General features: G+C 38.5%; 1 protein-coding gene across 1 annotated transcript in view; it reads right to left on the bottom strand.

The window, feature by feature from the left end:
- Nucleotides 1-7,098: 7,098 nt before the first annotated feature.
- The window catches only part of timm44 (translocase of inner mitochondrial membrane 44 homolog (yeast)), an 87,179-nt gene continuing 78,579 nt past the window's right edge, over nt 7,099-15,698 (bottom strand). Inside the window, exon 13 of the mRNA XM_063032302.1 lies at nt 7,099-7,927. Coding sequence (XP_062888372.1) covers nt 7,808-7,927 — 120 coding nt within the window. The 3' untranslated portion in view covers nt 7,099-7,807. The remainder of the gene's footprint in view (nt 7,928-15,698) is intronic.

The following is a 15,698-nucleotide window of genomic DNA, read 5'->3' as shown; positions in this document are numbered from 1 at the left end:
GATAGAGATGAGAGGGTGGACAGCTGGCTGAGTGGTGTCCCAGCAACAACCTTCCTCTCAGCATCAGTAAGACCAAAGAACTGACTGTAGACATCAGAAAGGGTAAGACGAGGAAACACACATTGGTCCTCATAGAGGGATCAGAAGTGGAGAGAGTGAGCAATTTCAAGTTGCTGTGTGTCAAGGTCTCTGAGGATCTAACCTGGACCAAACATATTGATACAGCTACAAAGAAGGTACAATGGCACCTACATTTCATTCGGAGTTTGAGGAGATTTGGTATGTTCAAAAACACTTGAAAATTTCTACAGATGTACTGAGAAGAGCATTCTGAAAAGCTGAGTCACCGTCTGGTATTGGGGGGTAGGGGGCTACTGCACAGGATTGAAATAAGCTGCAGACAGTTGTAAACTTAGTCAGCTCCATCATGGGCACTAGCCTCCGTAGTATCCAAGACACCTCCAAGGAGCAGTGCCTCAGGAGACAGCATCCATCGTTAAGGACCCCCACTACCCAGGACGTGCCCTCTTCTCACTGTTACCATCAGGTAGGAGGTACAGAAGCCTGAGGGTACACACTCAGCGATTCAGGAACAGCTTCTTCCCCTCTGCCATCCCATTCTGAATGGACATCGAACCCATGAACACTACCTCACTACTTTTTTTATTTCTGTTTTTGCACTACTTAATTTAACAATTTAATATATTTATATATCTTACTGTAATTCTATTTTTTGTATATTTATCATGTATTGCATTGTAGTACTGCCCCAAATTTAAAAAACTTCACGACATATGCTGGTTACATCAAATCTGATTCTCATCCTAATTCTGAAATTCCAGCCAGAGCTTAGCTTTTTTTTATATGGTTTATAATTATGATTTGGTATGCATTGCTTGAAAGTTTGGTGGAAGTAAATCAAATGAGATGTCCAGAAAGAAATTGAATAAAAGGAGAATCAAATCATTAAACTAAGGGGAGAAGAGCCCGTAGAAGGGCCTGACCAAACTCAGTTCTACAATGTCAGCTTCCGCTAAGTGGACAACTGGGCTGCCTCTGTTCCATAACAACCCAATTACTCTAACAAGCTCCTGGAAACCACATTCAAACCTGACAGGAGGGAAATAGGGGAATTAGGCTGATTGGATTGCTCTAATGGGGGGTGGCCTAGACCCTATGGGATGAATGGCCTTCCTTGCTTTAATGAATAAATAAATAACATCATCAGCTATATTACGCTTGCGACTTCCCGAAGCTGCCTACAATATTCAATATTTAATTTAGGAAAAAGTCTCATTAAAATTAAACTTCAAGAGAGAATCTGTAGACATCAGCACAACCTTCAATTATACAAGCCGGCAAACAGAAATCAAAATGTTCAACTCGGTTGCTGTGGGTGTGTTCAGAATTTGAATATCAAAATACTGCAGAAAGTTAATTGTTTCTGACTGTTAAAGATCGTTGAGGCTGTCGGTAAGGAGCACTGCTTCAGCCACAGACTTGTTCCAAAACTCCCAGTTCTTGCTTCTCTATTAAGAGATTCTGATGCATTTATTACTGCCCCTTAGTCACCAGTAGCTGTATTATTTTATTTTCCTTAGCAGGTCTCTGGGCATCACCCACCCTCAATTCTCTCAGTCTCCAAGCATCACAGGTTCATAGGGTAACACAGTACCACAATGAGACACTTCAGTCCAACTCATCTATGCTGACCAAGACGCCCATCTACACTGGTGCAATTTAGCAAGGTTTGGCCCAGATCCCTCTAAACCTTTCCTATCTATCTACCTGTTCAAGTGCCTTTGAAATAATGTTCACCTCTCTCTCTAGGTATCTAGATTTATTATCCCTCTCAACTCCATTCCCCTGTCTTTTTCCTGTACCTTTTGACACCCTGATTAATCAAGAATCCATAAACCACTTTAAACATACCCAGTGACTTGGCCTGCTGCAGCAACGAATTCCACAGATTAACCAACCTCTAGCTAAAGAAAAATTTCCTCATCTTTGTTCTAAATTGATGTCCTTCAATTCTGAGTCTGTGCCCCATGATCCTACACATGCTCACTATAGGAAACATCCTCCCCACATCCACTCTATCTAGGCCTTTCAATATTCACTATGTTTCAACAAGATCCCCCTTACTCTTCTAAACTCCAGCAAATACAGACCCAGAGCCATCAAACACTCCTCATATGTTAATGCTTTCATTCCTGGGATCATTCTTGTAAAACTCCTCTGGACCCTCTTTTTCCTTAGATAATTTTTTTTAGATTCTGAGATTTCGTAGATAAAGGGCCCAAAACTGCTCACAATATTCTAAGTGTGGTCTGACCAATGCAATATAAAGCCTCAGAATTACCTCCTTACTATTGTATTCTAGTCCTCTTGAAATGAATGCTAACATTGCTTTTATCTTCAACATCACCCACTCAACCTGCAAGTTAACCCTTAGGGACTCCTGCATGAGGACTCCCAGGTCCCTTTGCACCTCTGATTTGGGAATTTTCTCCTCATTTAGAAAATAGTTCACAGAGGCACAACATTTTGCTAACAGTAGAGAAGAAATGTTTCCTCATAGAGAGAGTAACACACACAAAATGCTGGAGGAACTCAGCAGGCCGGGCAGCACCTATGGAAAGAAGTACAGTTGACGTTTCAGGCTGAGACCCTTTGGCAGGACTAGAGAAAAAAAAGATGATTTAAAAGCTGGGAGGAGGGAGAGAGAAACACGAGGTGATTGGTGAAACTGGGAGGGGGAGGAGTGAAGTAAAGAGCTGGGAGGCTGATTGGTGAAAGAGATACAGGGCTGGAGAAGGGGGAATCTAATAGGAGAGGACAGAAGATCATGGAAGAAAGAAAAGGGGGGAGGAGCACCAGAGGGAGGTGATGGGTAGGCAAGGAGATAAGATGAGAGGGAAAAGGGAATGGGGAATGGTGAAGTGGGGGGGGGGCCAATACCAGAAGTTCAAGAAATTGAGATTCATGCCATCAGGTTGGAGGCTTTCGAGAAATCCCCCACCTTTTAAATCAACTCATCTTTTTTGCTCCAATCCTGCCGAAGGATCTCGGCCTGAAACGGTGCTGCCTGGCCTGCTGAGTTCCTCCAGAATTTTGTGTGTGTTACCTAAATTACCAAAGTTAATTGTATTATCATATTAATGGCCAACTAAGCTCAGCAGACTCAGTTCAATCTGGACCAGTCACATTCCTGCCCTATGGCATTTTTTAGAAGCCATGCATGGTCATTGAAATTCACCAAAATAGTTGAAGTACTCACACAGCAATCGAAATATTGATGAGATAAACATCATCAACAATGTTTTTTTAATTGATTGCTCTTCATATTGACTAGTAATTTTTTAGTGGAAACTTCTTTGCTCACTTTTCAGTATTATTAGAGCTTTCATAACTCTTTTTTAGAGTCTGGATAGAATATCAAGGTCAGTGAAGGCTCAGTCCTGAAACAATTTTTTAAGTTCCGTGATGTGTTAACCTTTTGGTATGCATGCAATGAGAGGGAACCAACCGCTGATATGTTCTCTTTCTTTGTAACTTTGAACAGAAATTGCACAAAGTGCTGAATGATCACCACTTTTTTAACCCTCCAAAGGAGACCTTATATCATAGAAAAATCAGTTTAAAATCAAAGTTAAAGGCGAAAAGCATTGAGCTGAGAGCCTAATTTTTCTTCAGTCTTTGCGCAATTATGCAAAGCTGAGGGTAACACCTTGCAGATTTGTGCCATTTCCTGGAAGTAAAAATAACCTTGTGAGCAATGTGCAACTTACGAATTTCCCATCTTGTAATATGGCATGCAGTTCCGGAATCCCCGATCACATCATTCCAACATCTGGAATCAAGCACAGCTCCAATTCCAAGGGAGATTTTGGAATACAACAACCCACCCTCCTTAGGCCTATTAGTCCCAATGCTTTAGTCTGTACTGAATATAGAAGAACCATGCAATATACACATTAATTGGCAGGATGTTGATATCCAGATATGGGCACAGAATGGTAAGATTATAGGCTGGTGAAATTAGAATCAACGTTTTTCTTCAGAAGTAAATTTGCTCTATTGACCCAGTCGATTTAAGGTAGTTGTTCTGATAACTAATATCATTAAAAAGCAAGGAACTTAAACTGAAGGCAGAACAGCATCCTAACTGAGAATGGTTTCTCAGATCTATCCTGTTGATTAATAATTTAGCTCTTTATTATTGGTGATATTTGACTATTTCTTCATCAGATATTCAGTTATCACTCATTCTAAAGGACGCTCTAGAATGTCACTTTCGTTGCAAAGAGAATGTCACTTTTGTTACATCTTTCAATTCATTGAGGAAGATGAGAAATGGAACAAAGCCAAGAGCACTTCTGAAATAATGAGATAGACCCAACATGACTCACAGTGACAGCAGGAGATGGAAAACTGAGGATGAGCTCCCAGAAAATGGTGCCTTTTATAGCACAGAAAATATCACCTTAAATCATTGATTACTTAGCCAACTGTTCTACCTCCACTTCGAGTTACAGAAGTGACTTAAAAAGCCATTGGTCATGGAATAACAATGAGTGTAACCAGGAAGAAACATCAAAGACGGACAGCACCAAATAAAATAAACTGGAAGGAATCAATCAGGGGTCTCAGATGAATTTGGAGTGTCAGCGTACGGTGGACATAGGATGGTAAATAAGGTTTTTCAGCCTTGGGCACTTGTCATCACATAGAATTACAATACCATGCAACAGAGAACAGACTCAATGAATGGGATAATTGGATACTGCAATATTCTTGGCCATGAGGCATTCAGGAAGATTGTGATGGAAAGAAACACGGTCAGTATTAGTCCAGGGAAGTATTGTAGCACTGGAGAGAGATAATTTAATTGAATGCCCTTAGCCTGAATCTTTTATGGCTAGATTAAAGAAAAGTAGCAGGGCTGTTACATTACTGGGTTTATGCCATTGTAGATCAAAAACCAATAGGAAAGATATAGAGTAAATTTGCAGCTCATTTACAGAAAGGCACAAAAGGCATTTTTGCATCTCTATTTAGAGGATGCTGTTAGTGTAGCAGAATAAATGATTGCAGTGGTGATAATGGAAAAAAAAATTTCAATTAACCTAATACACACTGGGATAGCAACAACATAAAACCCAAAGTAGTAAATTAATTGCTTAAAATGTGCATAGGTAGACTTATTTGACGAATGTGCTTCCAGTCCAATGAGGCAAGCAGCAGTGCTGGGTCAAACTCTGGGAAATTAAGTTGAGCAAGCATCATATTTGGGGAAAATCAACACAAGGCTACTAGAGAGAAAAAAAACACACAAAATACTTAACTAAATAAAACTAATTTTATTGCATAGAAGATGGATCTAGCTCCAAAGTATTGAAAACAAAAATTGGTAAGATAAAATAATCGTTAAGTAATGGGAAGCATTGAAAGAAGAGATTGCTCCAGGTAAGGGATGATTCCTCCCAAGTATAAAAGTATAACTAAATCCAGAGTTCACTGGCTGGCCAAAGATTATTTATATTAGGCAGAGGAATGTTTATGGCAAAGGGGAGGCTTATAATTTGGTAAAGAACAAAACTGAATATTTAAGGGGCAGAATATTTTTTTTAAAAAAAAGGCTAACAGCGACTGTTAGTCTGCATTTTCGCTGTGAAATGAGTGACATCTCTCTGTCCCTTGTTAGTGAGAGAGCCTGTGTCATGTTGAACTGTCAGGGAAGCAATAGTTTTTGTTGACATTTTATAAAAGGATATGGCATCACTAGAGAGGAATCATTAAGTATTATAAAGAATAAGGGTAAGAAACACAGACTGGATCTCTTCTGAGTAAATAGAGATGTTACCTAATCAAGATCCTTAACAGTATTAAAGATTTTAATGAAGTGAATAAAGAGATAGAGAAGAGCATAACTAGACATTATCAATACAAAGTTGTCACCCATAAAAATTCAACAGGGATTTCAGAAGAAACTTAACTTATTCATGGTTTTGTGAAGTGGAACTCACTACCAGTGTGTGGCTGAATAATATTGATCCATTTAAGAGGAGGCTAGACAAACGCATCAGGGAGACAGTTAGATTGATCGTCTTAGCTGATTAAAAACTGTGAGGAGGCTCGAGTTGATCATAAACATCAACATGGACCATCTGGATCATAAATCCCAATCTAATTGTGACTTGGTCAATAACTTAGCCGTGTATAGGAACATAACACCTCAGTGGGATTTGTCTTTTTATATACAGAATATACTTGAGTTTTTCGGAAGCTTGAGTTGGAACAGCAAGGCTGAAGATGAGGCTAATTCAATCTTCACACCTAGGTGATAACAAGAATCATAATTTGTACAATTATTGTTGCACTCAGATGCTTTTTCATAATATAAATTTGAGGATTTATATTTCAATAATGGAATTTAATTAAGTACAATTATGAAGAGTTACTATAACAGATATACACAGTATTAAGGGTGTGTGGTATTACCCATCCTTCATTCTTTCTTTGTCCCATCAAGGCTGCATGCCAATAACTTTTCCTAATACAACTATCGTCTTTCCCATTCCACCACTACATTTGACCTGCTATTTTATTCCCCATTTTGAATTATTGGAGTCCTTCAGTTTCTTTCATTTCTCTGCACTCAATTTCATTCTCAGTTCCTCAGTTTCCTCCCAATCCCATCTAGAATTTACAACACTATCCTCAGCTGAAATCTGTGTGCATAAAGACTGACACCTCTACAGCGATCCTATTTATTTAGTTTGAAATGGGAAAATAAATAATTTAATACAAGGTCTGCTGCTAGATAATTCAAGCCCATGACACGTTTTAGCAGGTCTATCCATCCTGATCTCCTTCACTATAAAACATTGCTGTGTAGGGATAGGAACACTAGGCAAACATCAACTGCTCCTAATAAGTAGAATCAGTAATCTTGCTCACTTGCCTAGCAGGTTGGATGGGACTCCCTACATGTGGAGGTAGATTTGGTAATGGGTGGTAGATTATGATGATAGTGCCCGGGTAGTTCTTTAGTGCATCAGATGCATGGAAGACTCACAATAAAGTCACAGACCAGGCAGATCAAGTCCCCAGTTTTCAATGGTGTTTGACTTTTTTTTATTGAATTTGGATCATTAAGTGCATAAAAACATGGCAATAAGATACCTAATCCAAGCCTGTTATATCTTTCTACCATTTTAGTTCTCCAATCACAAAGCCTTTGATTCTTAATGAGGTACAGGCATTGGCTGTTCTGCAGGTAAACTTAACCAATAAGTGTCAACAGGTTGCCATAGAAACAAGGAATGCGACATCCACAGTGTCTAATCTGGCAGCCCAACATTCATATATGTGAACTTCTAAATCCAATGAAGAGAATAGGCAGATTTTTTTGTATATCCTAGCTCAGGGAATGTGAATCAAATTGAAGCATCCTGCCATGTTCTGTGGCCATAATTTAACATCAAATATTAAAGTACAATGTTAGAGCAAATGTAATAAAAAGTCAGGAAAAAAGGAACATACTCTGATCTTGCTGGTAGAAAATACCAGTGCTATTGTTTATTTAATACAAATTATTTACAAGACAGCAGCCATGCTTTATTTCATTTGCTTGTCTTTTTATATAGGACTGATAATGGCATCAAAACCTCTGCAGTCTTTTGACACATTAGCACCTAGAGTCTTAAGGCTCTGCTGACTTAGTAGGTTCACTTTCCAATGGACACCCAGACACAGGTTCACAAGGGAAGAATGCAAAAATCCCAAAAGCCAGGTCCCTCCTTTATAGGATTTGCTCAGAGCTTGATGCAGAAATATCCAGAAGTCTCCAGGCAGCATAAGGGTTCAGCTCATCCTGATCTCTACAAAGAGCCCACACATAAAGCATCTTCAACACTTTATCCTGGGAGAGGCAAAAAGGGAGTGGGGTAATAAAGAAATGAAGACAGAGCTTACTAGAAAACATTACAGCATTTATCATTACGGCACTTATCTAATTTGCTAATTATTGACATCCAAGTGAAATAACATAAATGGAACCTTATATACGATCTTAAAATTACTCTGTCAATAGAGGCCTCTTAAGAGAAGACTAATCTAATGTTAAAAGTTGACACAGCAGTCTTAAAGCAGACATCCCATATACTCAAATGGAAATCAAATCAGCCTACCCAGCTCTTCAATTACGAAAAATCACAGGCTTCCAGAAAATGCTTTAAAACTACTCATAATTATTAAACACATATATAAATTACAATAAACATTCAAATCACTGACGTTGCTGCAATCCCAAGAGACAAATCATAAATAATTTTATTCGCACCTTTAAATATTCTTGAAGTTTAAAGTGCTGGATTTATTTGATTTTAAAAAATTCAACTGAAGAAAAGTTTCAATATGTCTATCACCATTCTGGCAGTCAGCACAATGGACTAATCCAACTTTCCTGAATGTCACATGGAAAATTAATTATTAAATAAATTCATTTAAACTCAAGTTGCTAGAAGCTAGCAAAAGTTTTTGCTCATCAGCATAGCTCTATGGCCATGTGTCCAATTCTGTTATTACATTCTGTACCTAAATTTTTGTAATGACATTTCCACAATTATTTCCATTTCCTTTTTGCTCTACCTCTGTTTGCACTTAGAACTCTGCACCATTCCATTGTTTCTGCACTCGTCACTGTACTTATTAATACCAAGCATACTGTTTACTCTGTACTACACATGGGAAAGAATTTCACTATACCCTGGTGTATATGGCAATAAGCAATACCAAATATCTATTTTCAGATTGTTTTCCAGTTCACATTCTTTATTTTAATATCAAAAGTTGGGTATGCAAAAATATAGTTACAACCAAATGAAAAGAGATAATAACCACATTCAAAGCTGTTTACTGCCACTCAGCTTTTTATTAATAAGGGTTTTATTCCAGTGCCATCTCGAGTTACCAAGTCAATTCATTAACTAGTGTATACTAGTACTAGTCCACAAACCTAGGAGTCTATGTATTATATCTTCAATTTCAAAATCACATACTTAAAACAAAATGTATGAATGTATTCCCAACACAGAATTTTACTGACATGTAAAGATAAAAGAGATTTCTGTTAGAGTAGTTCTCCAGGTGTTTTTTTTTGTTCAACTGTTAGCAGTAAAAGTCCAAGTCCTATATAAATGCATTCTACTGCTAATGTGAAATTGTGTTACTTTAAAAGTTACAGAGGCTAGATGAGTTTATTAAAAGGCAAATATGCAGGATGAAAATATAGCCGTGGGTGTTTATGGAAATCTTAGGTAAGAACTTGCAGACTCCAGTATTTTCCTTTCCCAGCCATTTGAAATGACTGGAGGATATAATTTAGATCATGCATAATTAGTCAATGTCAAGACAGAGAGACAAGAAGTGCAATCTCTAACTTTTTAAGTAGGGCAGTTTGTTGCAGATAAAAACTAAATTAACCACAAATTAAAGTGCTGGACATTTTCTTTATGATGGCTGAGTAACTGACTTCAGGATGTGCTTAATTACAAGTTATATTTTTAAACTACAAAGTGACAGGTGATGTACCACAAAGTTACACCCAAACTATTGTAAAATGCAACCTATAAAGTTCTCATCACAAATGAACAGTATCTTTTCTGAAATTTAAACAAACACATGAAATTATAAAATGCTCAGGTTAGCAGTATCCGGAGAGAAACGGAGCCAATGATCTTCTCATCAAACCACACATTTATCTCTCAGCGATAGACCACAAGACATAGGGCCAGAATTAGGCCATTTGGCCCATCAAGTCTGCTCTGCCATTTCATCATGGCTGATCCATTTCCCTCTCAAACCCAATCTCCTGCCTTCATCCCATAGTCATTCATACCCTGACTAATCAAAAACCAATCGATCTCCACCTTAAGTACACCCAATGACCTGGCCCCCACAGCTACCCGTAGCAACGAATTCCACAGATTCACCACTCTCTAGCTGAAAAAATTCCTCATCTCCATTCTAAAGCGACTCCCTTCTATTCTGAGGCTGTGCCCTCTGGTCCTAGACTCCCCTACCAGAAAAAGCATCCTCTCTAATTCACTCTACATAGACCTTCCAACATTCAATAGGTTTCGATCCTAGCATATTATTCATGAAGCTGGTTACCACTGTTATGAAACTGAGTACCAATTTTTAATACATTTGGACATTTGTACTTTTTCAGTCTTAAATTTAATACCAATTATTATTTCCAAATAGCCACTAGTTAGAAAATAAGAAAAATATATGTCAGTTATTAAAATAATGTAAAACTTGAGAATCTTACAGCAGAAAAATATACATTACAATTACTTGGGAAGACTGGCAAGTAAGATCATTGTGCATAAGTACAAATTCCAGTGAGTAAAGACCCAGAGCTAGCAGTTGCTCCTCATACGATAAGCCTTTTTCATTCCCTGAATCACTCTTGTGAACCTCCTCTGAACCCTCTCCAATGTCAGAACATCCTTCCCTAAATAAGGGGCCCAAAACTGTTCACAATTCTCCAAGTGAAGCCTCACCAGAGCCTTATAAAGCCTCAGCATTACATCCTTTCTTTTATATTCTAGTCCTTTCAAAATGCATTGCAATTGCCTTCCTCACCGCTGACTCAATCGGCAAATTAACCTTTAGGGAACCCTGCACGCAGACACCCGTCCTTTTGCACCTCCAATTTTTGTATGTTCTCTCTATTTAGAAAATAGTCTATGCTTTTATTCCTTCTACCAAAGTGCATGACCACACACTTCCTGACACTGTATTCCATCTGCTCTTTCTTTGCCCATTGTCCTAACCTATCCAAGTTCTTCTGCAGCTTCAATGCTTCCTCAAAACTACCTGTGCCTCCACCTATACTCGTATTATCAGCAAACTTGGCCACAAAGCCAGCAATTCCATCATCCAAATCATTGACATACAACGTAAACAGAAGTGGCTCCAACACCACTAGCTGCGGAACACCTCTGGTCACTGTCAGCCAGTCAGATGCTGCCTGTCCTGTTGAATATTTCTGGCATTTTAATCCAAATTTTCAGCAGATGCAGCTTTTGAATATATCTTTTGAATTGTCCCCAAATGCTGCACTGGGATATATACTAATCAAATGAAAGTGATTTCTTTGCATTTAAAAGGCATATAAAGCAATAACAATTCTTTTTCTTTCCTATCCTGACATATTATACATGAAGCTGGTTACCACTGTTATGAAACTGAGTACCAATTTTTAATACATTTGGACATTTGTACTTTTTCAGTCTTAAATTTAATACCAATTATTATTTCCAAATAGCCACTAGTTTGAAAATAAGAAAAACTTATGTCAGTGTTATTAAAATAATGTAAAACTTGATAATCTTACAGCAGAAAAATATACATTACAATTAATCTTCTTGGTTCTTTTACTTGGGAAGGGTGGCAAGCAAGATCACTGTGCATAGGTATAAATCAGTCCCAACTACAGCGTAGCTTCTGTAATTTGGTCATTAAATCTATGTCCACTCTTTACAGGTGACTCCCGCATTACGGTCAGTTGTGTACTGGAAATTAACCCTTAAAGAATTCACAAATCACCACCCAAAAAAATAAGAGATATAAAATAAAGTTCACTCTCACAGAACTGATGTGAAAATAGTAAACAGCTTTGCATGCTATATGCACAGATGTCACAGAAAATTGTGATTGGGGCAATTACAAGGAACTCAACACCTAAATGAGAGGGCCGCCTGTAAACAGAATTCCTCGTGTAAATTGGCGACACTGTTTTCCATCCTCCCTCCCATGGGTGGTGCTAGAGTGCCTCTACCAGGTCAAAAGTGTAACTACATGCCCCAAAAATAAAACTGACATACTGTGAATGTCCACCTGATGGAAAAAGGCAACAGGAGATGCATGCAGATGTAGTTTTTGGTACAGAACTGCATAAAACTATTTCAAAATCCAGTTAGAACACAGTATAATACTGCACAGTAGGGGCCCCTTGGCCCATGACGTTGTGCCAACCTATCTAAACTTATTCCACAATTAATCTAACCCTTCCCTTCTACATAACCCATGCCATCCATTTTTCTTACGCCCATGTATTGATCTAAGAGTCTTTTAATGACAGAATCAGAACCAGGTTTAATATCACTGAAATATGTCATGGAATTTGTTGTTTTGAGGTAGGAGTACAGTACAATACATAATAATAACTATAAATTATAATGAACTATATATAAAGATTAAATTAAGTAGTGCAAAAAAGGGGGAAAATAGTGTGGCAGTTTACAGTACTGTGCAATATTCTTAAGTACATGTAAAAATATTCTGTAAAGCAAAGATGCTTTCAAAAAATAATGAAATGTAAAAGTTTCTAAATATCAAAAAAATTACTATGAAGAGCAGTAAACAGTAAAATAAAACCTAAGTCAAATCTGTATTTGGTGTGACCACCCTTTGCCTTTAAAACTGCATCATTTCTCTTCAGTACACTGTAATGCAAATTTATAAGAAAATTGGCTGGTAGGTTGTTCAAGCATCTTGGAGAACTTGTCACAGTCCTTCTGCAGACTTTGGCAGTCTTGCTTGCGTCTGTCTCTCCAGATAATTCCAGACAGCTTTGATGATGTTGAGTTCACGGCACTGTTGCAGAACTCCTTGTTAGTCTTTTCGCTAAAGATAGTTCTTTATGACCTTTGCCATGTTTGGGGGGGGGGGGTCATTGTCATTCTATTTTTTTCCTCCATGGATGCTGCCTGACCTACTGAGTTTCTACAGCATTTTATGAGTATTCCTCCTCATCTTTGTCTTAAATCTTGAGGCTACATCCCCTAGTTCTATTCTCATCTACCAGTGGAATCAACTTTCCAACCTCCCTTTCATAATTTTACACGCTTCTGTAAGATCCCTTCTTAGTCTTCTGAATTCCAGCGAGTACAGTCCAAGCAAATCATAGGATAACCCCATTATCAGAATCAACCTAGTGTACTTCCACGGCACCATCACCTACACACATTACTCCAGGTACAGTCTCACCAATACCTGTACAGTTGCAGCATAACCTCCCTGCTCTTAAATTCAATCCCTCTAGCAATGAAGGCCAACATTCCATTTTTCTTTGTTAACCTGTTGCACCTGCAAACCAACATTTTGCAATTCATACACAAGCACTCCCGAGTCCCTCAGAATAACATGCTGCAAATTTTCACCATTTAAATAATAATCTTATCTTCTATTTTTCCTTCCAAAATGGATGACTTTGCATTTGCCAGCATTGTTTGCACCTCATCTGTCAGACCTTTACCCACTCACTTAATCTACCGATATCCCTCTGCAGACTCTCCGCATCCTCATTTAGTGACATCAGCAAACTTAGATATGCGACACTCACTCCCTCTTCCAAATCATTAATGTATATCGCAAACAGTTGTGGGCTCAGCACCAACCCCTGCAGTACTAGACTCACCATTCAGTGCCAAGCTGAGAAAAATCCCTTTATTCCAACTATTAACCTTTATCAGTTAAACAATCCTCTATTCATATTAATGTTGTCCCCAACTCCACGCATCCTTACCTTTTGGAATGTCTTTTATGAGACACTTACCAAACATCTTCTGGAAATCCAAGTATACAACATCCATTTGCTTTCCTCTATTAACTGTACTCATTATATCATCAAAGAACTCCAGTAATTTTGTTAAACACAGTGTTCATACATCCATGCTGTGTTTGCCTGATAGAACCACTCCTATTCAGATGTCTCACTATTCCTTCCTTAAAGATAGCTTCAAGCATTTTTTAAACTACAGAAGGTGACGATGAGAAAATGCTTGATATCATGAAGGAAGGAATAACTGACCTATAGTTAACTGTCTTTAGTTTATATCCTTTTTTAAGTAGTGGCATGACATTGACATTGAGACCTGCCCAGAGTCCAGAGAACTTTGGTAAATTATCATAAATATCTCTACTATAACAGCTGCCTTTTTTTTAGTACACTGGGTTGCATACCATCAGGACCAGAGGACTTGTCTACCTTCAGCCCCACTAGTTTGCTCAGCCTTGTCGCTTTACTGATAGCAATTGTATCAAGGTCCTCACTTCCCATCACATCTGTAACATCTCCCTTTGACGTATTAGACATGTCCACCACCATGAAGATTGACACGATAAGTCATTCAAACCCTTGGCCATTTCCACATTACCCAACATCAACGCATCTTCTCATCTTCCAAGGGACCTACATTCATCTTACCCACATTTTTCTGCTGTATATAACTATAACTTTTACTGTATGTTTTTATATTTTGTGCTAAACCTGATTCTGATTCCCTTTACTTTTTGATTCTCACCTATGTACATGCACACATACGTGAAGCCTCCAGGTTTCCAGCACCTGTTTCCCAGCATTTTCAAAGCTGGATTCCTCCAAGTCCAGCAGCAGGGTAAAATGTTGCAGTAATTCCCCACTAGCTTTACAGGTGAATGAACCTGAACAACCAGCACCAATGATTATTTCTATTCATTTAAATGAAGAACAATTGCAAGGGACCAAGTTTTAATTACTTCACATTTTTTCCACTTTTAGTTCATTTGTTTTAATTTTAATCATTCATTTTTTTTTTAAATTTTGGAATTTTTTGGCGTACACTGTTAGCTTTCATGCCTAGCTTGACGAGGGGCAGGATTTGGTCAACCGCTGGTATCTTTTAAGCACTTTAATGGGCATGGTTTGGTTCTGTTGTCTTCCCTGTCCTATCCCATGCTATCCCTGCCGCTCAGCCCCACCTCAGAGAAAGGCCATGCTACCACTTAAGGACTCGCCATTGAGAATGGTGCCACCTTCATGAAGCAAGGCTGAGGAGATTCACAATCGGCAAATACAGACTTTCTAAGTAGGTCAGTGGTAAGTTCCTCACCACAAAATCTGGACAAATATGTTTCTCGGATAAAGCTCTAAATTTATGACATGATTAGCTAACTAAACTCCCTTTCACAAAGCTGAGCACTTGTTGAGTGGGATATTAACAAGATATTGTTTATTTTTCTTTATGAAAATTCAATACAGAACTGGGGCAACACTGGCAAGATGCACATTTATTGCCCGTATTCATACCCAATATGGACCATCTGGTGATGATATTCCCACAGTTACTGAATAAAGTAACATAATTTATATCCAGCAACAATGCAGGAATAGTGATACATTTTCAAGTACTTGTGACTTGGAGAGAAACATGCAAACACACACACACATTTCAGATGAAAGATCTTGTACCAAAATGTTGACTGTTCATTCCTGCTCCCATAGATGCTGTCTGGCCTGCTGAGTTCCTCTAGCATTTCACGTGTGGTACTCCTCAAGATTTCCAGCATCTGCAGAATCTCTTGTGCTTAAGGGAAACTACAGGGGGAGTGGAAGTAGGGGCCAGAAGGAGTTTCAGTCTTTGTCTTTGGTGGCAGAAGTTGCAAATCTGAGAGATGGCGCCAGAACAGGTGCAGTGCACTTTACGAATGGATGACACTGCAATCATTGCGTTGGAAGGAAGCAATGGACGTGCAAATCCAGCGAGTTTATTTGTCCTTCTTGAGTGTTGTTGGAAGTTCACTCATCCAGGCAGTGGAGAGGGCTCCATCCCAGCTCTAACCAGTACCTTGTAGAGAGGGGA

Source organism: Mobula hypostoma, chromosome 24 (genome assembly GCF_963921235.1).
Source record: "Mobula hypostoma chromosome 24, sMobHyp1.1, whole genome shotgun sequence".
Taxonomy (NCBI): domain Eukaryota; kingdom Metazoa; phylum Chordata; class Chondrichthyes; order Myliobatiformes; family Myliobatidae; genus Mobula; species Mobula hypostoma.
This window is presented reverse-complemented; position numbering and strand designations above follow the sequence as displayed.